Source organism: Podarcis melisellensis (genome assembly GCF_964234715.1).
Source record: "Podarcis melisellensis genome assembly, chromosome: 8".
Lineage (NCBI taxonomy): Eukaryota > Metazoa > Chordata > Lepidosauria > Squamata > Lacertidae > Podarcis > Podarcis melisellensis.
In genome coordinates, this window is record NC_138540.1 from 85167661 (window position 1) to 85192846 (window position 25186).

General features: G+C 48.0%; 1 protein-coding gene across 5 annotated transcripts in view; it reads right to left on the bottom strand.

Annotated features, from left to right (window-relative positions):
• Positions 1-9444: 9444 nt before the first annotated feature.
• LOC309375956 (uncharacterized protein) overlaps positions 9445-25186 on the bottom strand; it is a 33122-nt gene continuing 17380 nt past the window's right edge. For 4 of the 5 annotated variants that reach the window (XM_081922000.1, XM_081922001.1, XM_081921998.1 and 1 more), the window contains 6 exons: positions 23515-23611; positions 22053-22141; positions 20255-20393; positions 15199-15304; positions 13956-14100; positions 9445-11441 (listed from right to left, as the gene is read on the bottom strand). In XM_081922000.1, the coding sequence (XP_081778126.1) occupies positions 10561-11441; positions 13956-14100; positions 15199-15304; positions 20255-20393; positions 22053-22141; positions 23515-23611 (1457 nt within the window). In that variant the 3' untranslated portion in view covers positions 9445-10560. The remainder of the gene's footprint in view (positions 11442-13955; positions 14101-15198; positions 15305-20254; positions 20394-22052; positions 22142-23514; positions 23612-25186) is intronic. The other variant, XM_081921999.1, reaches the window with a different exon arrangement.

Genomic DNA, 25186 nt, shown 5'->3' on the forward strand with positions numbered 1-25186 from the left:
CCGGCTCCCCGCCCCCCGGACCGCCCCTAGGAGGGGATGGAGAAGGGGCGGGGAGAAGGAGAGGGGAAGGAGGGGGCGAGGGAAGTCGCAGTGGATCTCTCGCCACCAGATCTCTCCCCTCCTTCTTCACCAGGGGGATCTCTCTCGCCGCTGCGGTCGCCAGGGGTCGGTGGAGCCTCCACTGGCCAGGAGCAGTCTACCTGCCCGCTGCCCGGCTGCGGAAAAAGCTCCCCCAACCCAGGAGAGGTGGCGGGGTCTCCTTCCCTGGGGGAGGCTCATCTGTCAGGGATGCTTCAGTGGAGATTCCTGCATCGCAGGGGGGGTTGGACTAGATGGCCCCTAGGGACCCTACGTTTCGAAGGAGAGGCGCAGCCTGGCATGGCTTCTACCTGTTGCCAACTTCCACGGAGCATCGGGAGGAGAGAGGGAGGCATCAGGCTCAGCAGACCTCAAGGGGGATTCATCAATAGGAGTTCATCAATTCATCAATAGGATTCATCAATAGGAAGGGCTGCATCAATAGGAGTATAGCATCTAGATCAAGGGAAGTAATAGTGCCACTGTATTCTGCTCTGGTCAGACCTCACCTGGAGTACTGTGTCCAGTTCTGGGCACCACAGTTCAAGAAGGACACTGACAAACTGGAACGTGTCCAGAGGAGGGCAACCAGAATGGTCAAAGGCCTGGAAACGATGCCTTATGAGGAACGGCTAAGGGAGCTGGGCATGTTTAGCCTGGAGAAGAGGAGGTTAAGGGGTGATATGATAGCCATGTTCAAATATATAAAAGGATATCACATAGAGGAGGGAGAAAGATTGTTTTCTGCTGCTCCAGAGAAGCGGACACAGAGCAATGGATCCAAACTACAAGAAAGAAGATTCCACCTAAACATTAGGAAGAACTTCCTGACAGTAAGAGCTGTTTGACAGTGGAATTTGCTGCCCAGGAGTGTGGTGGAGTCTCCTTCTTTGGAGGTCTTTAAGCAGAGGCTTGACAACCATATGTCAGGAGTGCTCTGATGGTGTTTCCTGCTTGGCAGGGGGTTGGACTCGATGGCCCTTGTGGTCTCTTCCAACTCTATGATTCATCCAGCGCATTGAACGAATCCTCTCTCAGTGGCTCTAAAAGAGGAATTAATGGGGGCTGTCAGCAGCTATGAGCCAGGATATTGTCCCTTCCACAGTCGGAGCCAGCAAAGCTTCTGAATACCAGATCCTGGAAACTGCAGGAGGGAGTTGCTCTGGTGCTCAGATCCTGCTTGCAGAGCACAGGATCCTGGACTCCATGGCCCTTTGGCCAGATCCAGAAGGGCTCTTCTTATATTCTGTACAGTGGTACCTTGGGTTAAGTACTTAATTCATTCTGGAGGTCCGTTCTTAACCTGAAACTGTTCTTAACCTGAAGCACCACTTTAGCTAATGGGGCCTACTGCTGCCGCCGCATCGCCAGAGCACGATTTCTGTTCTCACCCTGAAGCAAAGTTCTTAACCCGAGGTACTATTTCTGGGTTTGCGGAGTCTGTAACCTGAAGCGTATGTAACCCGAGGTACCACTGTAATGGTTAACTGGTGTCTGTTATTAACTGTTTAATGCTGGGTTTTTTGTGTTTTTTAAATTATCTATTAGTCTTTTTTCCCAGATGATTTTTGATTTTACAAGTGTAGGATTATAAGAATACGAAATACATACAGTATCCATTTTTTCAGATTTATCTGAATCTCCAGATTTCCCACCCTCCCCTCCATGGGTCCTATTGTCAAGCTTTTCAACTGCATATTATTTCATTTGTTGTTTAGTCGTGTCTGACTCTTCGTGACCCCGTGGACCAGAGCACGCCAGGTACTCCTGTCTTCCACTGCCTCCCGCAGTTTGGTCAAACTCATGCTGGTAGCTTCGAGAACATTGTCCAACCATCTCGTCCTCTGCCGTCCCCTTCTCCTTGTGCCCTCCATCTTTCCCAGCATCAGGGTCTTTTCCAGGGAGTCTTCTCTTCTCATGATGTGGCCAAAGTATTGGAGCCTCAGCTTCACGATCTGTCCTTCCAGTGAGCACTCAGGGCTGATTTCTTTCAGAATGGATAGGTTTCATCTTCTTGCAGTCCATGGGACTCTCGAGAGTCTCCTCCAGGACCATAATTCAAAAGCATCAATTCTTTGGTCAATCTGCCTTTTTTATGGTCCAGCTCTCACTTCCGTACATCACTACTGGGTTATTGTACGATTTCTGTTCTCATCCTGAAGCAAAGTTCTTAACCTGAAGTACTATTTCTGGGTTGGCGGAGTCTGTAAGCTGAAGCATATGTAACCTGAGGTATCACTGTAAAGGTTATTTTAAACATTTTTTTCCTCCTTTCATTATATATCATTTCCCAGAATGTTTTTTCTCCTGGTTATGGTTCTGTGCTTTTATTGCTGCAATCCACTTTGAGATATGGCACAGCGGGATTCAAATATTACTACAAATAAACAATAAACATCATTGGGTATTCTCTTTTGGGGGGGGTGTATGTGTGATAAATTAAATTTACTGTAGCCAGACTGCTTTTACAAAAACAAAAAAACCTAAATCTGAATCTAAAACAAACCTCCATTGAGCTTCTCAAAGTGTTGTTATCATTTATTGGGTTTCTTGCACACCCTTCGCCCTACAGTTCCCAAGGCAGGTTATAATACTATAAATCACCAGTTGCTGGAAGCATCAGGAGGGATGCGGGACTAGATCGGCCATTGGCCTCATCCTGCAAGCAGGGGTCTTCTTTATGTTCTTAGTGTTACACTACTAGTATAACTTTTTGGAATTCAATACAGCGCTATAGTTCACGTGCAGTCGTGGGATGATCCTTCCAGCAGGCTTTGAAAGTCACCTGCCTGAATTATTCCCATGGGTCAAGGCGAGCCCCATGCATACTTTTAAGGAGGAAAATAGGGTCCCACCTTCATCTTGGGGAGGAGAGGAGGGTTCACCTGTGACACTCCCCAGGAAGGAAGGAAGGAGGCTGGGATACACCACTATTCATGCAACTACTTTGAAGGGGCTGGCAAGACAGTGTGCATGTATATTTCTTACAAGTAAGTTGAAACAGCTTCTTTGAAAAGCAGACAGAGTCTCTCTAGCCCTTGAGGAGGTGAAATTCTATCTCAGCCTCTCTACTACAATTAAAAGACACACTTGGGTATTAGGTAAAGTAAAGGGACCCCTGACCATTAGGTCCAGTCGTGGACGACTCTGGGGTTGCGCACTCATCTTGCTTTATTGGCCGAGGGAGCCGGCGTACAGCTTCCGGGTCATGTGGCCAGCATGACTAAGCCGCTTCTGGCGAACCAGAGCAGCGCACGGAAACGCCGGTTACCTTCCCGCCGGAGCGGTACCTATTTATCTACTTGTACTTCATGCTTTCGAACTGCTAGGTTGGCAGGAGCAGGGACCGAGCAACGGGAGCTCACCCCGTAGCAGGGATTCGAACCGCCGACCTTCTGATCGGCAAGTCCTAGGCTCTGTGGTTTAACCCAGAGTGCCACCCGTGTCCCTTTTGGCTCTGTATTACTAGGTAATAAAACGATTTATCATTCAAGTGGCTCATTTGCAAAATAAACTGGGAATCTGATGCTGGAGGTTGTCTAATACTGGTCTGAGCTGTATTCTGACAGCAAGAGCTGTTTGACGGTGGAATGGACCATCTCAGAAGGTGGCGCACACTCCTTAAACAATGGTTGGGGCTGGCCATCTGTCAGAGATTATTTAGCCATGAATCCTGTTTTGCAAGGGGGGGTTGGGCTGGATGACCCTTGGGGTCCCTTCCCAGTGGTGTAGCGTTAGGGGTGCAGGGGGGGCCAGGCGCAACATCTGGGTGTTAGGGAAATCCACGGGTTAGGGGGCACAAATCCATGGGTAAAGTAAAGGTAAAGGTACCCCTGCCCGTACGGGCCAGTCTTGACAGACTCTGGGGTTGTGCGCCCATCTCACTTAAGAGGCCGGGGGCCAGCGCTGTACGGAGACACTTCCGGGTAACGTGGCCAGCGTGACATCGCTGCTCTGGCGAACCAGAGCCGCACAGGGAAACGCCGTTTACCTTCCCGCTGATAAGCGGTCCCTATTTATCTACTTGCACCCGGAGGTGCTTTCAAACTGCTAGTTTGGCAGGCGCTGGGACCGAGCAGCGGGAGCGCACCCCACCGCAGGGATTCGAACCACCGACCTTTCAATCGGCAAGTCCTAGGCGCTGAGGCTTTAACCCACAGCGCCACCTGCGTCCCTAAATCCATGGGTTAGGGGGCGCAAATTACTTGCCTTGCCCCGGGTGCTGATAACCCACGCTACGCCACTGTCCCTTCCAACTCTACAGTTCTGCGATTCTTCATCCTGTGGTCTGTAAAAGAATTGCATTTCTCATACTTTCAAGGAAAGAGGATAGGATCCCCCCTTCCTTCCTTAAATAATTAACTTAAGGACACACAGCCATCAGCATTGTAGAGAGGGTGGGGTACTTTTATTTTTGAAGCCCTAACCTGTCTGCATCTTTCAGAGAGTAAGGAGATAAAATTGACCACACATTTTCTAAGCTGGCTTTTTTTATATATATAGGCTTCTGGTTCCTGGCTCAGCGCCAGGAAGAGAAAATTCCAGACAGGCTGCTAAAATTCCAAGCAGCTGGCAGTCCTTCATTTCTCACCGCTGAAGAAGGTGTATGTGGGGAAGCAGGGAAAAGGCTGAAGGTGAAACCAGTTCTGGAGGTGAAAAAAGCAGAGGGGGAGAAAGAGAGAGAGAGATGTTTGCAAAGACTAGTAACAAACGCCGCTTAGCCAAGCCAGATGAGACAGAAAGACAAGCAGAAGAAAAATGATCCATTTCTGCACAGTCATGCAGGTGGCAGATATAAACACAGACCAAAGCAACAGGGCATTGTTCGGGGGAAGCGATCTGCAACAGAGATCCGTTTAAAGTAGGATTGATGCTAGGAAACACAGAATCGTAGAATTGGAAGGGAGAACAAGCGTCACGTACTAGTCTAACCCCCTGCAATGCCGGAAGCTTTTTGCCTAATAATAATAATAATTTATTATTTATACCCCGCCCATCTGGCTGGGTTTCCCCAGCCACTCTGGGCAGCTTCCAACAGAACACGAAAATACAATAACCTATTAAACATTAAAAGCTTCCCTAAACAGGACTGCCTTCAGATGTCTTCTAAAAGTCTGGTAGTTGTGTTTCTCTCTGAAATCTGGTGGGAGGGTGTTCCACAGGGCGGGCACCACCACCGAGAAGGCCCTCTGCCTGGTTCCCTGTAACTTTGCTTCTCGCAATGAGGGAACCGCCAGAAGGACCTCAGCGTCCGGGCAGAATGATGGGGGTGGAGACGCTCCTTCAGGTATACTGGGCCTTTGAGGCCGTTTAGGGCTTTAAAGGTCAGCACCAACACTTTGAATTGTGCTCGGAAACGTACTGGGAGCCAGCGTAGGTCTCAAACACACAGCCCTGGGATCAAGAGTCTTGTGCTCTACTGGCTGAGCTATTTCGCCACAGCAGCAGCAACTAGGATGTGGGGAGAGGAGGGTCGTAGGTCGGTGGTAGAGTATATAAGCTTAGCATGTAAATAGCACAAGATGTGGCTGCTGGGTTGGTAAAGGACCAACATTGCCCAGATCAGGCATCCCCAAACTCGGCGCTCCAGATGTTTTTGGGACTACAACTCCCATCATCCCTAGCTGACAGGACCAGTGGTCAGGGATGATGGGAATTGTAGTCCTAAAACACCTGGAGAGCCGAATTTGGGGATGCCCAGATCCTTGAAAGCCCTGCACAGGCTGCCAGGGAGCTACTGGGCCCAATTCAAAGTGTTAGTACTAGCATACTCGGGAGCCAAGTACCTAAAAGAGCGCCTTCCACAGTACCAAGCATTTTAGACCCTACAGTTGGTAGGCAAGGCCTTGGTGGTGGTGGTGCCGTTGCCGGGGGCTGACCAGCTGGCGCTGACCGTAGCAGGGCCTTTTCAGTGGTGGCATTTCAGTGGTTGCGGAATGCCCTCCCTAGCGAGCTGCACCTGTCTCCGCCATTCCAGCTTTCAGGAGGAATCTGAAGGCACTCCTGTTTACATTTGGCGGCTGAGGAATACAGTCCCTTGCAACCTTGAGGTCGCTGGATGGAAAATGCTTTTACTTGTAGTTTTTAAGAATGGGCTAATCGGTTTTGGGAGTGTTTTGCTTTTTAATTGCTCTATCAGTAAATAAGTTCAATAAATAAGAATGCTCCAGGTTCAATCCCTGACAAGACAGAAGTACTGTTTTTGGGGGACAGGGGGCAGGCAGGTGTGGGGGACTCCCTGGTCCTGAATGGGGCAACTGTGCCCCTGAAGGACCAGGTTTGCAGCCTGGGAGTCATTCTGGGCTCACAGCTGTCCATGGAGGCGCAGGTCAATTCTGTGTCCAGGGCAGCTGTCTGCCAGCTCCATCTGGTACGCAGGATGAGACCCTACCTGCCCACAGACTGTCTCACCAGAGTAGTACATGCTCTGGTTATCTCCCGCTTGGACTACTAGTGGGGCTACCTTTGTAGGCGACCCGGAAACTACAATTAATCCAGAATGCAGTAGCTAGACTGGTGACTGGGAGCAGCCACCGAGACCACATAACACCGGTCTTGAAAGACCTACATTGGCTCCCAGTACGTTTCCGAGCACATTTCAAAGTGTTGGTGCTGACCTTGAAAGCCCTAAACGGCCTCGGTCCAGTATACCTGAAGGAGCGTCTCCACCCCCATCATTCAGCCCAGACACTGAGGTCCAGCTCCGAGGGCCTTCTGACGGTTCCCTCACTGTCTGGGAACCAGACAGAGGGCCTACTTGGTGGTGGCGCCCGCACTGTCGAACACCCTCCCATCAGATGTCAAGGAAATAAACAACTATCTGACTTTTAGAAGACATCTGAAGGCAGCCCTGTTTAGGGAAGTTTTTAATGTCTGACATTTTAATGTATTCTTAATCTTTTGTTGGAAGCCGCCCAGAGTGGCTGGGGAAACCCAGCCAGATGGGCGGGGTATAAATAATAAATTATTTATAAGTTATTTATAAATTATTATTATTATTTACTCTGGCCGAGCTGCAGAAGGTGGACACCCCAATGAGGTCCTTTAATCCTCTTGGCTGAAGCCTGAAGCCTGTTAGGAATTCTGAGATCATGCACACAAACCGCTTCTGAATGCACAGAAAGCACCACCATATAGAAATGTACAGCTAATAGCCTTGGCAATCACGGTATGAAGTCGAGAAATTAACCACCGCCTCTGTGCTGTTGACCACAGGGGTTGCTTTGCCCTCCTGCAAACTTAAAAGCAAATAACCTTTTTAGTTAAGAAAAAAGAAGCTTGCTTTCTTTGGCTTAACAAAACAAAAAATAGCTTTGCAAATACAGTGGTGCCCCGCAAGACGAATGCCTCGCAAGACGGAAAACCCACTAGACGAAAGGGTTTTCCATTTTGGAGGTGCTTCGCAAAACGAATTTCCTATGGGCTTGCTTCGCAAGACGAAAATGTCTAAGCCGCTTATCCGCTTATCCGCTAAGCCGATAAGCCGCTAAAAGCCGCTAATAGTGCTAATAGCGCTAATCCGCTAAGCCGTCAATGGGCTTGCTTCGCAAGACGAAAAAACCGCTAGACGAAGAGACTCGTGGAACGGATTAATTTCGTCTTGCAAGGCACCACTGTACTGTAAACAGCAAAAAAATTGCCGCTGATGTCAACTGACCGGTAGGGGGCGGGGAAGGTTTTGTAAATAAGTTTTCCAGCTGAAAACAAGCTTGTTTCTGCTTTGGCTGCTGAAGCATTCTGTGGAAGCGCAAAGCTTGCATCAACAGGTACAGACCTAAAAGGAGGAAGACAGCTATTCTGGATTTGTCTTTGCCACTCTGGCACCAAATTATTCATTGAGAATACCTACGACTTCACCTTCTCTGCCACCCTCGCAGAATTTGCGTGAAAAAGGCAAACTTCCAGGGTTGCTATTTCCCATCCTCCCTAAATATTTTTTGGTCGATATTAAAAACACTTTTCAGTCTATGGCACTTGGATCAGGAGTTCTAGTTACGTAAGTACCTTAAAAACCAACAACATATTCCTTTGTCTCAGGGCCAAAAAACAAATAAATTGGATCAAAGCGGGAGAAAGTTACAATACCAAGCTGTGTACGCACCACACATCAATAGCACCTTTCTCTCATCACAAAAAATAAATAAATCCTGGGAATTGTAGTTTACCCCCCAGAGAACTACAGTTCCCTGCACCTTTAACAAACTACAGTTCCCATGATTATTATTTTTTTGGGGGGTGCTTTAAATGTATGGTGCAGATACCGTCCCACACTTAAGCTTTGTATAGATCCAGAATGTTAAATGGATTTCTTTGGAGAGGCAACAGATTTCGCCATCTCTGCTCTATCATCTCTGCTGAAATCAACCTAATTTAACCTCCACCGCTTTCTGCTTCCAGATGCTTATGACTTACTGAATTTAGATTCTCACCTCCTTCCACCTTGCCCCCCCCAAAAAAACACCACCGGAGGGCATCCCTCAAATTAACCTCTCTTTTCATTCTGACAGTGAAGTTGATGAGCAAATGGAGTCTGGATCTTAACGCTGCATCGAGGAAGGCTGGATTTTAAGACACTGAGCCAGGAGAGATGCCAGCAAAACTGCTAAAAAGAAAAAGGAGTTTTGTTTTTTTTTTAATATTTGGAGACTGCAGCAGCCAAGGGATTCAGCCCCTTGCTTCAAGTAATGGCTTAACCAGCCATTAACAGAATCAGAATTTTCTGTATCCTGTTGGTTTTGGGGTCTTTTTTTACAATATTTTTTTGCAGGTTCCCATTCCCCAAATGCTTGGATTAGACCCTCAATACTCACACACACACACAGACACACACACACGGATTAGACCCTATATATATATATATATATATATATATATATATATATATATATATGGGACGTGGGTGGCGCTGTGGGTTAAACCACAGAGCCTAGGACTTGCTAATCAGAAGGTCGGTGGTTCGAATCCCCGCGACGGGGTGAGCTCCCGTTGCTCGGTCCCTGCTCCTGCCAACCTAGCAGTTCGAAAGCACGTCAAAGTGCAAGTAGATAGATAGATACCACTCCGGCGGGAAGGTAAATGGCGTTTCTGTGTGCTGCTCTGGTTCTCCAGAAGCAGCTTAGTCCTGCTGGCCACATGACCCGGAAGCTGTATGCTGGCTCCCTCGGCCAGTAAAACGAGATAAGCGCCGCAACCCCAAAGTTGGACCTAATGGTCAGGGGTTCCTTTACCTTTATATATATAAAGACTAATGAAAAGCACAGGACAATTAAAAAGGCAAGTAGGTAAGTTAAAAGCAAAAGCAAAAAAACAAACAAAAAAAAACATGTTACTTAGGAGGAAAAAGTCATTTAGGAGAAACAACCGCCGTGTGGTATTTCTTGCTTTTAATTATTTCGTGTTTGTTAGAATTAAGAAAAAAGGTACACAAGGCATTGCAGACACACCCATCAGAAAAGATTTTCTTTAAAATAATAAGACTATATTTGGAAACAAGGGAAGCCCCTGACTGCCCCCTAGAGGGCGACTGGGGGACCTGCACATGCAAACATCCGACAGCAAACTCAACTAATATAATATGTGACTGAGGAATTTTCTTTTTTTAGTCTTATTCCCTTTGCCAGCCACCAATAATTTTGAGGGAAGCGAAAACGGACCAAACCCAACTCCCCGCTTTCACCTTCACTTATCAGCTGCAGGAGAAAAGCCCTTCCGATTTCAAACGGTGATTTTAAAAAGCATAATTCTACGACTCTAAACGGTGATTTTTGAGGCTCCAGTTTGCTGTGCCAGGACCAGTCCTCCAAATATTCAGATCCCCATGGGCAGCCGGGGGGGGGGGGAGAAAAATAATATGAATTACGGGTATAAAATACAAAGTCAGAGCTGCTAGTGGTAGATGATTTGAAGGGGGGGCACAGGGTGTGGATTTGGGAGGGGGGGTTACTAAATAGATATTCTTCCAACACTCACAACCAATAGGTTTTATACAAAACTTTGCACAAGGTTAGCCAGTGAAAAGGCAAAAACAACACACACAGACAGTGAAGGGGGTGGGGGAATTAGTTTGGGACATCAGAATGGGCCGTGTGAGAACAGGAATTGGTGTTAAAACCAGGATCTTGTTAAAGGCAGGGATAGGAAGCCTCTTTGACCGCCAGATGTTGTTGGACTACAAATCCCATCAGCCACTGCCAGCAGGGGGCAGGGATGATGGGAGTTGTAGTCCGACAACATCTGGAGGGGGGAAAGCAAAGGAAAATAGTTTCTGGTGGAGACAACCCACCTTCAGGGTTTTTTTGCAGTAGCTAAGGACAGAAGAGGATTAACCCCGCCAGGGTGAAAAACCAGCTGCCGTTGGGTCACCAGCTGCAGCCACGTTTTGCCGCAAGTCCAGGGAGTTTGGGTTGGCCACAAGCTGCCTATTCCTGCCACCATCCAAGGGAATTTGGGGAGAGACGCCATAGGTCCAAGTCCTCTTTCCCTCTAGCAGGTGCTCCAGTTGGCGCTTGGGGGATCCTGGCTCGGCAGGCCGGAATCCGGAGACCTCGCCACTTCCCTTTTGCCACGCAGCCCGGCCAAAGACATCATGATGTTCTTTCGGGTTATGCAGATCTGCCGCCCGTAGGCCTTGAAGGACAGCAAGGGGCTCCTGGCGGGCAGCCCGGGCGCTCCCTTTGTCGCCACATGCCCAGGCTGAACCTCCTGTCCGGCCTGCAAGGGCAGGCCGCTCTCGTGGCTCACGGACCGGCCAAAGCGGCGCCCCGCCTTGCGCTTGGGGACACTGAGCTTCGCGGCCTCTGACCCTTTGTCAGGCTGGGGCGATGCCCGCTGGAAGCTGAGGGTCAGGCGCTTGAGGCCAGTTTTGGGAGCCTCGGGGAGGTGGTGGAAGCGGCCAGCCAGAGTGCTGGGGGAGCCATGATCCGAGGGAAGCATCCTTTGTGGCCCGTTCTCTGGGCAGCTGTCTGCCAGGGTGACACAAACAGTGGGGATGCCCAGTTGCTTCATGCCCGCCACTAATAATTCCATGTCAGGCTGCTCTGGCTCGGCTAGGCCGAAGCTCTGGGCATGATGCGCTCCTGGGCCAACAGCAGGAGAGAAATCCATTTCGCTGTCTTCTGCGGCAGCCTTCGCCGAAAGCTCTTCGGGCCAGCTCACCGACCGCCGTAGAACATGGCGGTGTCTGGGTAGAGGATCTGGCAGTTCGGCCGCCGCTACCAAGGCATCCATATCTGGCTCCTGATGTGCATAGCCGAGGGCATTCAAACAGGGATTTCTGTGTTTACATCTCGCCGCAACATCGCCGGCCTCTGGATTTGTGCAGCTAGGCCCGCAAGCATTTTCGTTGGGTGGCTGGCTTGTAGATCCTAAAAAATAAGACATCGCAAGAGAAGAGGGAGTCGTGTTTAATGCCATGCAGCCGTACAGAGTCCTGTGGCACCTCCGGTAAATATGAGATGAGCTTCTGCACGCTCATCTGAACATGAGTTCAAGTGCCCAAGATCTCACACCGAATGAATTTGGTTGTCTTTACCTGCAAGACTTTCATATAATTGTTGAGTTGGAAAGGACCACCGAGCTTCATCTAGTCCAGGCATAGGCAAACTCGGCCCTCCAGATGTTTTTGAGACTACAATTCCCATCATCCCGGACCACTGGTCCTTTTAGCTAGGGATGATGGGAGTTGTAGTCCCAAAACATCTGGAGGGCCGAGTTTGCCTATGCCTGATCTAGTCCAATCCCCCGGCAATGCAGGAATCTTGGCTAAAGCATCCATGACAGATGTCCATCCAACCTCTGCTTAGAAACCTCCAAGGAAGGAGGTTGTTTGCAGTTGTTTTCAAACGACAAAAAGCACTGGTTGGGCTTCAGCAACCTTGGCCAACCTGGTGCCCTCTGGGTGTTTTGGACTACAATTCCGTGCCGGGCTGGTGCTGATGGGAGTTGTAGTCCGAAAGCTGGAGGGCACCTGGTTGGCAATGGCTGGGAGTTGTCAATGGCCCAGCTGAGGTGGCCTCACCGCCACTGCCATCACCACCCAAGGCCACCTAAGGACCATATTGCCCCAACACACACACACAAGGCTTATAGCTGTCTTGGTGGTTTTCTTTTGCCTATCTAGTAAGGACAGATTAGGGTTCGGGTTCCCATGGTAGAAGCATCAATCCCTCTTCCCTGGAACTCTGGGAATTGTAGTTCTGTGTAGCCATCTTCAAATATAGAATCATAGAATCATAGAGTTGGAAGAGACCACAAGGGCCATCGAGTCCAACCCCCTGCCAAGCAGGAAACACCATCAGAGCACTCCTGACATATGGTTGTCAAGCCTCTGCTTAAAGACCTCCAAAGAAGGAGACTCCACCACACTCCTGGGCAGCAAATTCCACTGTCGAACAGCTCTTACTGTCAGGAAGTTCTTCCTAATGTTTAGGTGGAATCTTCTTTCTTGTAGTTTGGATCCATTGCTCCGTGTCTGCTTCTCTGGAGCAGCAGAAAACAGCCTTTCTCCCTCCTCTATGTGACATCCTTTTATATATTTGAACATGGCTATCATATCACCCCTTAACCTCCTCTTCTCCAGGCTAAACATGCCCAGCTCCCTTAGCCGTTCCTCATAAGGCATCGTTTCCAGGCCTTTGACCATTTTGGTTGCCCTCCTCTGGACACGTTCCAGTTTGTCAGTGTCCTTCTTGAACTGTGGTGCCCAGAACTGGACACAGTACTCCAGGTGAGGTCTGACCAGAGCAGAATACAGTGGCACTATTACTTCCCTTGATCTAGATGCTATACTCCTATTGATGCAGCCCAGAATTGCATTGGCTTTTTTAGCTGCCGCGTCACACTGTTGGCTCATGTCAAGTTTGTGGTCAACCAAGACTCCTAGATCCTTTTCACATGTTCTGCTCTCAAGCCAGGTGTCACCCTTCTTGTATTTGTGCCTCTCATTTTTTTTGCCCAAGTGCAATACTTTACATTTCTCCCTGTTAAAATTCATCTTGTTTGTTTTGGCCCAGTTCTCTAATCTGTCAAGGTCGTTATGAAGTGTGATCTCAAGGGCTGCCACATTGACGAGGGAACAAGCTTGTTTTCTCCTACTCTGGAGGGGTAGGACTCGAACCAATGGCTTCCAACTAAACATCAGGAAGAACTTTCTGACAGTAAGAGAGGAAATAAATAAATAAATAAATAAATAAATAAATAAATAAATAAAAATTTATTTATACCCCGCCAATCTGGCTGGGTTTCCCCAGCCACTCTGGGCAGCTTCCAACAAAGTATTAAAATACAGTGGTCTGTTAAACATTAAAAGCTTCCCTTAACAGGGCTGTCTACAGATGTCTTCTAAAAGTCTGGCAGTTGTTCTTCTATTTGACATCTGGTGGGAGGGCGTTCCACAGGGCAGGCGCCACCACCAAGAAGGCCCTCTGCCTGGTTCCCTGTAACTTGGCTTCTCTCAGTGAGGGAACCGCCAGAAGGCCCTTTTGTAAGGGTGACTCTGCACCTTTCCTAGGTCGGGAGAAATGGGCATTCACCTGCGATACTTGCTGAACCTCTCCTTTGCCCTGTTAAGTATAGGAGAAGTGAGGTTACAGGGAACCAGACAGAGGGCCTTCTCGGTGGTGGCGCCCGCCCTGTGGAACGCCCTCCCTTCAGATGTCAAGGAAATAAGCAGCTATCTTCTCTTTAAAAGACATCTGAAGGCAGTCCTGTTTAGGGAAGTTTTTAATATTTAATGCTGTATTGTTTTTAACACTCGATTGGGAGCCACCCAGAGTGGCTGGGAAAACTCAGCCAGATGGGCGGGGTATAAATTATTATTATTATTATTATTATTAGACGCACAGGAAAAATCCACGGGCCAAGGATTAGCAAGACCCTACCTAGCTCACTTTCTCTGAGCTTGTGTGAATGCAGCCAGGCCCATTTCTGCTGGGATGTTGGGACTTCCAAGGCCTCGGTCGCCATCTTCTTCGTCAGAAGCCCGCTGTTTGGTTGTGCTGTTTTGGCGGAGGCAGGAAGCGGTTGCTAGGAGAGAAAACAAAAGATCCAGTCAGAGGCTGGGGTGGGGAAACTTCCCCAGGGCTACATTCCCCTGCAGGCAATCTTTCGGGGGCCACATGCCAGAGGCAGGAAGGTCCAGAGGCGAAAGTGGGTAAAACAACGACATTCATACCTATGCAGAATTAGATAAACTAACAGGAAGGATTCGAAACCGGAGAGACCAGAAATTTACGGAAGACTGGAGTAAATTTACAGACTATTTGAAAAGTATTTGTGAAGATCAGACGACATTTGTAGGTTTGCAAGAGGTTTTGTGAGGAGTATTATTAGAAGTATTGTAAAAATGGAGAAGGGGGAGGATGATTTGTTAAGAGATATAAAGGTAATATAAAGTTAAGAAATGCATAAGAAGTGGTGAAAACGGTGGATCATCAGAGGTGCTGATGGAAGTCCTAAAAGATTGTATAAGTGATCAGTTTTGTGGTACATTTTATAATTTATATGTTAAAATTAATAAAAAATATTATTGAAAAAGGAAAAAAACCAAAGCGTGGCTTCTGATTGGCTGCAGGAACTTTGGAAAGAAGCTGTCCAAAATGACATTCGTGTACAGTGGTACCTCGGGTTAAGCACTTAATTCGTTCTGGAGGTCTGTTCTTAACCTGAAACTGTTCTTAACCTGAAGCACCACTTTAGCTCATGGGGTCTCCCGCTGCTGCCACGCCGCCGGAGCACGATTTCTGTTCTCATCCTGAAGCAGAATTCTTAACCTGAGGTACTATTTCTGGGTTAGCGGAGTCTGTAACCTGAAGCGTCTGTAACCTGAAGCTTATGTAACCCGAGGTACCACTGTATTTCATTTTTCTGGTGCCCTGCAGATGTTGTTGGAGAACAACACCCATTGGCCGTAGCCAACATGATCGATAACCAGATTGTTTTGCATCAGAACATCTGGCATGCAGCAGGTCAGGGAAAACTCAGCGAGAACAACCAGTTAATACACACAAATTGCTAGCCATTCTCTGCCACTACTGGCTGGAACGAGAAGCACAAAAACACAGAAACAGGAGGATAGATGGGCCCTGGAGAATGCGAGGGTCTCTAGCTCTCCGGAGGACTCACCTGATCTTTGCTGTTGCGGGAGAAGATGCGCAAGGACATGCGCCCTGTGTCCTTCCGCTCAAAAGGCGCTGAGGAGCGGCCGGGGGGAGTCAGAGCGGAATGCTTCCTAAAAGGGAGGGGGAGAGAGCGAAGAGGTCACAACGCTTTGGTCACATGTACATCGAAAGTACGTGACTTCACCCAAAGAATTGTGGGAAGTGTAGTTCTGGGAAGTGTAGCTCTGCGAGAGGATATTCTACAGTTCCCACAATTCTTTGGGGAAAGAAATGTGCTTTCAATTGTCGGGATCTCTGCTGCGACCGAGCTGATAAAGCTCATTTTCCTCCGGAATCGCCCCTGAGGATAATTAATGACCTGAGCCTTTGATGAGGCCTTAGGCACATTCCTGTTTAGCAAAGAATCAAAGCAGCACATGGAAGTGATGAGATTTATGGCTACATCGCTATGCATTATTTCTCACTACGCAGATAGCAAAGAAATATACACCCTCTCTCTGTGAAAGCAGAGAGCAACTGCACAACAAAGGAACAGGAAAACCTGTCACATCCCGTCTCTCGTGAGACTTCCAACAACCTGGACTGTCTCTGGAATGTAAACAGAGTCTTGTGACTCCAAAGCACTGCTCAGTGGCCAACAGAAACTAACATCAATGTGGTCCCAACCGCCTCTCAAAGTTGGCACGTGGACCCCACAGATTAAGGGAAAATGTGAACAGGCAGGATCGAACTCCTCCTGCATCAGTTGATATGGTGGGAGTTCAAACCCTGCTTTCTGCAGGGGTCAGATGCGTCACCCTGTTCCCTGCAGGGAACTTGCTTGGGCACACAAACCAAGCAGGATTAAGCCCTCTGCCCACCAGCTGATCCTGCTTTCCAGCTGCAGGATCCATCTGCATCCCTGCTTGAAAACACGCTCAGGACATCAGACATGGAGGGGGCAAGTAGGTGTAGTCTAGGGCAGGGGTTAAAGGGAAGTTTTCCTTCTGCACATAACTGTGGCCTTATGGGAAGTCTTGCTATGGGAAGTCTTGCTTCTTTCCTTTTGTATTCTGGGAAGTCTCGCTTATAATCTTCTCTCTGTTTCTGCACACATTGTACGAACCTGCTCCAAACACCAAGACATTCCCTCATCGCTCAGTTCACCTCAAGTTCATGGTGACTTGTACTCCATGCATAGCTGACCACATCTATAGAACTTGATTATTATATTCTTTCATGTTATGATCAATCATTAGTAATCGTCTGTGTTATATTAATCTTTAGTTATAATTAATTAGGAGGTTTCATGCTTGTCTAGTCCCAACCTCGTTTCCCAGCCTTTAATCTACCAGTGATAAATGTTCACATGTAATTCCCACCCCTCACATGTAATTCCCGCCTTGCATTTGCATTAACCAATAGGCAATGAGTTTCTTTGTGTTTGTAACAACCAATCAGCCACAAGGACACCTGTGGCAATGCTTTGTGATATTCAATAAAAGAGAGTTCCCGGGACTTCCCGGCAGACGCCTCTCACATGACACCTACTACTCGTCTCCCGTGATTTTCATTCCTACATCTGGTGACCCCCGACGTGCCAGATCCCTTACGCAGCCTAGCACCTGTACTTCACTCGACTGGAAAAGTCTCAGCGCGCTTACTTCGTGAGTATGGGGGGCGATTTGACAAAATTACAGAAAGAACATGCCAGGGAATTGTTTTCTCTAGTTAGACAGCGAGTTGTGGGTGTTAATGTTTCCTTAAAAGAAATTGAACAGCTCCTTGGTGAGATTGTTTACCAATGTCCCTCCTACCCCGAAAGGGGGTCCCTTGAGGTGGGGACTTGGCAAAAGATCGGGAAGACCCTCTTTGCAGAACCGAGGGCTTCAATTCATTGTCTGCTCACCTGGCAGAAATGTGCAGCTGCCGTTGCTAATTTAGGACCCCAGGCGTCTCCTTCGGCCCCTGCCCTTCTGGCTGTTGCAGACAATCCCCCCCTCCTTATCCTAAGCTTTTGCCTCCATTGCAGCCTTGCCAACCCCTCCCTACACCTCAGCCCACAAACCCATCCACCCCTCCCCTTCCTCCTTTGCCTGCTTTGCCTGCCACAACCCCTGCGTGCTCTCCTACAGGAGCTGTGCGCACCTCACTTTCCCTGGCTAGGCAGAAAGGAATTCTGTCCTTAGAGGAGGAATCTGTGTGGGCTGGGGAATTGCCTTCTGCTTTCCCTATTAGCTCTTTTGTTAATATTAAACAACAACATTCAGAGCCCTACCATCAATTTATAGATAGATTGAAAGAAGCAGTCACCAGGCAGGTTGATAATACTACAGCCCAGAATGAACTGATGGAAAAATTGCCTTTTGAAAATGCAAACACCTACTGTAAGAAGGCTTTGCAGTCAATCATTAACCGTCCTAAATACGATCCGGCTCAGAGGATTCAATCCTGTGCGGAATTTGGCAGCCAGAGCCATGCCATGTCCTTGCTTGCCAGAGCCAATCCAAATTTGGCAGCCAACCAAATGCTTTTAAATGCTGCTCAATATGTAGTTTTTGAAAGTGAATTTAAGCATAGCGCAGTAGCCCTGTCCCGTTGGATACCCTTACTGTGTTTACTAATGGAGCCCCCTCCAGGGGGGTCGTTGCATGGCTACAAAATGATAAATGGCACAGCCTCTACATTCTTCCACAGAAGTTTGCCCAGCATTCTGAGCTGGCAGCTGCTGTTAAAGTTTTGCATCATTTCTCCACGCAGCCAATTCCATGACCCCATACGTGGCTTCCTTTAATGTTATTTGTGCCCGTATGGTGAACTGCACAAAAACCAACAGTGTAAAAATGGGCAAGGATAACTTTAATTGTTCTGATTATGTAAATATTTCATATATATATGCCTGACGGCTGGTTTTGGTCATGTCCAGGCTTCACGTTTAATTATATTCCTGCAAACATTAGCCATGGCACGCCCTGCTGCTTAAGCCGTATGTCTATTATTTTACCAAAAAAGCATCATTTGTCCCGCTCTCGATATTGACGCCCTGCGCAATTGACTAATGATTATAACGATTCTGTCTCTCTCCCTAGCAGATCTGAATATATTTCTTTAGCTGTCTCTCTTTTAGGAGTCCCTGGACTGGCTGTCCGGAATAGCAGGAACATTAACTCTTTAGCTTGCTCCGCAGCAAAGGCTCTGAACTTTACATCACAAGCCCTTCATCTCTTGAATAAAGAGCAGAGTGAACTCCAGCATGGCGTCCTGCAGAACCGCGCTGCTATCGATTATCTATTGATGCTCCATCATTACGGATGCGAACAAGTGGAAAACATGTGCTGCTTTAATATCACTGACAATTCTAAGGCTATTCAAAAACAAATCTTTCATTTGCAAAATCTCACACATCATATCAAACAGGATGTTGGTTTTCCTGCTTTCTGGGATTCTTTCACCCAGTGGCTTACTGCTTGGCTGCCAAACCTTACTTGGCTTCGTAATCTCTTTCAATATGCTATTGTCATAATTTGTATATTGATTCTACTATGCTGCTTCCTCCAATGCATTCCTGGCCTCATAAGTCTTTTCTCTCGACTTCTCTCTCCCCCTCAGCCACCCAATAAAATCCTTGCTGCTTATTTTGCGAAATGGCAACACCAACAGTAAACCAAAGGGGAGATATGGGCAGATTTATTTCGAGCATGCGTTGGCAAACCACGTATCTCGTAGTATTTTTTGTCCCATCCTCCCTGGCGAATTTATTTTGGGCATTCGCTGGCACACCACTAATCCCGAAATATTTTTGCCTTATTTACCCAGAACGCCTCGCAAAAAAAGAAAAGAAAGGGGGAGGTAAAGGGAAGTTTTCCTTCTGCACATAACTGTGGCCTTATGGGAAGTCTTGCTATGGGAAGTCTTGCTTCTTTCCTTTTGTATTCTGGGAAGTCTCGCTTATAATCTTCTCTCTGTTTCTGCACACACTGTACGAACCTGCTCCAAACACCAAGACATTCCCTCATCGCTCAGTTCACCTCAAGTTCATGGTGACTTGTACTCCATGCATAGCTGACCACATCTATAGAACTTGATTATTATATTCTTTCATGTTATGATCAATCATTAGTAATCGTCTGTGTTATATTAATCTTTAGTTATAATTAATTAGGAGGTTTCATGCTTGTCTAGTCCCAACCTCGTTTCCCAGCCTTTAATCTACCAGTGATAAATGTTCACATGTAATTCCCACCCCTCACATGTAATTCCCGCCTTGCATTTGCATTAACCAATAGGCAATGAGTTTCTTTGTGTTTGTAACAACCAATCAGCCACAAGGACACCTGTGGCAATGCTTTGTGATATTCAATAAAAGAGAGTTCCCGGGACTTCCCGGCAGACGCCTCTCACATGACACCTACTACTCGTCTCCCGTGATTTTCATTCCTACAAGGGGTCAGCAAACTTTTTCAGCAGGTGGCCGGTCCACTGTCCCTCAGACCATGTGGAGGGCCGGACTATATTATTTTATGGGGGGGTGAACGAATGTCTGCGCCCCACAAATAACCCAGAGATGCATTTTAAATAAAAGGAACATTCTACTCATGTAAAAACATGCTTATTCCTGGACTGACCACGGGCCGGATTGAGAAGGCGATTGGGCCAGATCCGGCACCCGGGCCTTAGTTTGCCTACCCATGGTTTAGGGGAAATGGCCCCCTGGGCAAAATGAGGAGGTCCGGTGGGGCACATTTAGCCTGTGTGAAATGTGACCCACCTCCTATCTGGGCACATTTCGCCTGTGGGTCAAGCAAGAAGCCTAATATCTGAAGCTGATATTTATTGGTCCACTTCTGTACCTTGCCCTTCCAAAGAGAACCCAGGAAAAGTAGCAAAACATCACAAAAATACAACAGACTACAAGAATAGCAAAACATGGAGTGGGAAAATTCTCACCTCCCCCTCTCAGGGCTTGCGGGGAAGGAAACTTCCGCATCTTTGCATAAGACAAAGTCTTCCTATCAACAACATCGCCCCCACCATAGCTCCTCCCTTCCGCCCTCCATGGAAAGACCCACTCGCAACCCCACCTTTGGGGGCGTTTTCTGCCGCTGCTCCTTCTCCTCTGAGTTTTCACAGCCGGGGTCCATGGGTCTCCGGGGAGGCGCCCTAGATCGGAGAGCGGACTGGAAGGTCCTTTGGGAGAAACAGGAGCAGGGCTTGTAGGATCTGCGTAGGGAGAACACAAGTGTATTTTGTTCCATTTATGGGTTGCTTCCCATGAACACTGTTCTGGGCAAGTCAACAGGCTGATTAAGCGTGTTAGGTCCCCAAAGGTGAGGGCAACAGTCTTCATGACCATTTGGGTGCCATTTTGAATCAAGATGGCGGAGCAAAACATCACTTCAGAGTGACTTTGTGTGTTTTTTTGGGACAAGGTGGGTCTAAACTTATGCATAAGGTCCATATATGTGAAAGTGCCTATTCCACCTGTCTGTTCAACAATCCACATGAAAGGTTGTTGCAGTTCCACAGAATCCTTTCACAGAGTCTAAGACAAGGATTTTCAGAATATTAGCCTTGTTTTGCCGTCTTGGGCTTCATCAGTGGTATAATCTCATATATGATATCACAGGACAGTGGATCTTATAGCATAGTAGTAGCTATGGACCTTATGCATAAACTGATTAGAGAATGAACTGATCCACCGGGTCTTCTGCTTTTTTCGTTGAACTTCATGAGCTACTTCTGTTGTAATCTACAACTCAATACAATGAATAGTATATATTATTTTTTCAAACGTACAGCCGGTTACGTCTTGTGTGTTTATTGAATTCCTTTAGACCACAGCACCCCAAGACCTCAATACACACTCCCAGTTTTGCGCCCCAGGGAAGTCACTTCAGTGTGATGCTAACACAGCAGTTTGAGTTCACCCCTGGAGGTGCACTCCATTGCCTCTCGAGACAGATGGAGGACAACTTGACAAAGGAAGACAGGCGAGACAACAGAACTTCAGCTTCTTAAAGGCAAGCCTATTGCCTTCCTTCTTAAAACAAACACCGATGTAACAATTTAATGAAAGAGCTGATTCAGGAATCTGTAGCTGATCCATCGTCGCCAGCCTTTTAAACAATTAATCCACAGATTAGGTCTGCATGCAGCCAGCTAAGGCATAGCAGTGAATTTTGAAGCTTGGAAGCTGCAACACCAGGAATCAAAAAATGCAGGCAGCTGTGACAGCATCTTAAAAAGCAGAGACATCACCTTGCCAACAAAGGTCCGTATAGTTCAAGCTCTGCTTTTCCCAGTAGTGATGTATGGAAGTGAGAGCTGGACCATAAAGAAGGCTGATTGCCGAAGAATGGATGCTTTTGAATTCTGGTGCTGGAGGAGACTCTTGAGAGTCCCATGGACTGCAAGAAGATCAAACCTCTCCATTCTGAAGGAAATCAGCCCTGAGTGCTCACTGACAGATCCTGAAGCTGAGGCTCCAAGACTTTGGCCACCTCATGAGAAGAGAAGACTCCCTGGAAAAGACCCTGATGTTGGGAAAGATGGAGGGCACAAGGAGAAGGGGACGACAGAGGATGAGATGGTTGAACAGTGTTCTTGAAGCTACCAGCATGAGTTTGACCAAACTGCGGGAGGCAGTGGAAGACAGGAGTGCCTGGCGTGCTCTGGTCCAGGGGGTCACGAAGAGTTGGACATGACTAAACGACTAAACGACAACAATGTGCTAGCTATAGTAAAAACACACAGCACCGACTACTAGTTTACATTTGCATAGAGCCATAGAATTTCAGGTAACTGAGCCCTGCTGTGAAATGCATGCAACAAGCACCTCTTTGAGCAAGGTGTATTTTGGGAGTGTCACGATATCATTACCTTGCGAGGGACCCACATCCGCTGGTCGATCAAACAGGGGCACAGCATCCCCAAAGGGATCGGAGTTTGCTGGATCCAAAGATGACCTCCTGGCAGTGGGGAACAGGAGCAAAAGGATGCGATGAGTGATTTCTCAGGTTTCCAAATTTAATTTAATATATTTATAAACCGCTTTTCAAGAGGCGAGGGAAACTCTCCGCCTAGCAAGCAAGCGGGCGGTAGAAATAAGGAGGGAGAGGAGCAGCGGTGGGGGAAACCTGCTGGCCTTTCCATTTGACCAGCCCCCACACCTGCCGTACACAATACACCTGGGGCAGCTGATCACCAGAACCTGCACAGAAACGGGTAGTGAGCTATGAAAAAGCCACTTCCAAGCTAGGGAAGAGGTGGGGTTGCGGGCTTCACGCCCCTCCCCACACTCGCAGGGGCTGGCTTCAGCCCGCGCGATACCAGGGAATCCTCGGACGCGTCATTCCCCGGGCCAGCCAATCAGCTGGCTTGGGGGCGTGGCCTCGCCTTACTTAGGTCTGGCGCAGCCGAGGGTCTCCCTCTTTCCCGTGCCACAGCTGACCAGGTTTTCCCTCCCCTTCCACCCGTTAGGCTAGGCTCTCTGACGTTGCTATGGACTTCGGTTGGTCGCCGGCAAGGGGCCTGGTAGGAATTTTCCCAACTGGCAGATTGGCACCAGCCACTTGGTTTTCGCCTACCTCGTAGCAAACCATCACAACTCCACAGTATTGGCGGTTAGACATTGGTAGGGGTACTGTTATTGTTATGCAGATCAAAGGGTAGTCCGGTAAAGGAGTCCGGGGTGTGTGGCCCTGTCCGAAGCCTATGGAGGTGTGGGCCCACGGTACGCCCCCGAGTGGTGACCCCGGGGGAACTCCTAGTAGATGTGCATCAACAGGACTCCCCCCACTGGTGGTTAACCCTTACCAGCCTTCATGCAATCAGGCTGAAGCCGGTTAGTTGATAGGACCAATGCCTAAGCCAATACCACTCAATTCCTGTAATCAATAAAGTTGTGGCCTAATTTGACCCATTAACTTGAATTCTCGTGTCTCGTGTCTTTATTTCTGAGGGGGGAGGCGGGAACTCGCCACGCAAAGAGGTTGCCTGATGTAACAAGAGCAGTGAGGATACACCAAGGGAGGGGGTCTTCCCCAATAAGTCCCTGCAACCTTTTGAGCTGGCTCTGGGTCCCAATCCAAATGGGCGGTGCTCCAAGGGAGGCTGGAGGGCATGCCCTACCCAGGATAGACAAGCCCAGCTGGTTCCAGAGGTTACGGGAATCCGAATACGGGGAAAGAATTTAGCTGTGGGTGCAGATGTTTCAATCCTGGCATCTCCAGGTGATCGCCAGGTGCCTGAAACACCTGGAAAGCAGCTACCAGTCAGTGTTGACACCACTGAACTAGATGGACCAGTGGTCCTGCTTTGCGTATGGCAGTTTCCTACGTACCTCTTCTTGGCTGAAAGTTCAGCAGCCCCGACCACATCATCAGAGGCCTTCCTCTTGGAGTTGAAAGATGCTTTCAGAGTCCTGTCACCAGGGGAGCCTGTGGGTTAAAGAAGAAGAGTTTGGATTTGATATCCGGCTTTATCACTACCCGAAGGAGTCTCAAAGCGGCTAACATTCTCCTTTCCCTTCCTCCGCCACAACAAACACTCTGTGAGGTGAGTGGGGCTGAGAGACTTCAGAGAAGTGTGACTAGCCCAAGGTCACCCAGCAGCTGCATGTGGAGGAGCGGAGACGCGAACCCGGTTCACCAGATTACGAGACTACTGCTCTTAACCACTACACCATGCTGGCTCTTAAAGGAGAATCTTTTCAAGAGGACAAGCATTTGGACAATTCGGTTTATTTCTGTTGTTCAAAATGGGGACACGGAAGACACACACAGGTAGGGGTGTGTGTGTGCAACTAGCCTTCTTTACAAGCCACAAAAAGTAATCTCAAGGCTACCAAATGCTCTGCAAGTCAAGTAAGAATCAATCAGCGGCTGATTCAAAATCGGTATCAACGAAGTTATTTATCCAGCCCTGCAGTTGCCTCCCCAAAACTCACATGAGACCCACTCAGATCTAACAAGAATCTAAATCAGCCTTTCTCAAACTTGGGTCGCCCAGATGTTGTTAGACTACAAATCCCATCATCTCAGGCCACCGGTCCTGTTAGCTAAGGATGATGGGAGTTGTGAATGAATGAATTTTATTATTTCGGTCACAGACCAGCTCCAGCCCACATACAATATCAAGGAAGTCCTAAAACACGACAGAGATACATTTGAATTTGCAATTAGGTATAACAGGGACAATACAGATATAGCAACAGTTAAAAAATATATAAATTAAAACTTAGTCACTAACATATAACCTAAAATGATCATTTAAGGCCTTAATCATTAGGATAGCACAACTTGTTCCCTGAGTTTTATGGCAATCGCACAGAATTTGGCTACACTTAACGTGATCTCGGGATCCTTGTCCTCTACTAGGGATTTTAGACATTGAAGTTCGGATTCATTTGGAGATTTTTGCATAGCGTGGTAATAAATACCGAGCGTGTATCCCCCGTAGAAACCGCAGCATAACAAGGCATGAGAGACAGTTTCTACCTCCATCAAGCTGCAGGGGCAGACTCGTTCCTCATATGGTTTACCCTCGAATCTGCCCTGCAGTAAGGCAGAGATGGGAGTTGTAGTCCAACAACATCTGGGGACCCAAGCTTGAGAAAGGCTGATCTAAATATTCCGGGGGGGTGAGAAAGCAAATGCAGCTGTTGGTTAAAAAGAAATGCTCCACTCCAGAAGCAGGCATAGCTGTCAAGTGTCCCTTATTTGAAGGGACAGTCCCTTATTCCAGCGCCATGTCCCGCTGCTGTCCCTTATTGATGGATGTCCCTTAAATGATGTCCCTTAAATTTCAAAGGAAGCAGCTCCTCTCCCTCCCTCCCTGCCAGCCAGGGAGGAGGGAGGCTCCAACTGTGTTGCTTGGCTGTGTTGCTCACCCAATAAGAAGTCTAAGAACGACTGGGGGGTGGAGCTTGCATGCCTTGTGTGCAAGCTGAGGGGGTTTTTGAATGCTGGACGCCATTTTGTTGCACGTGCTGCTGCAAACTTTGCAGTGCAAAG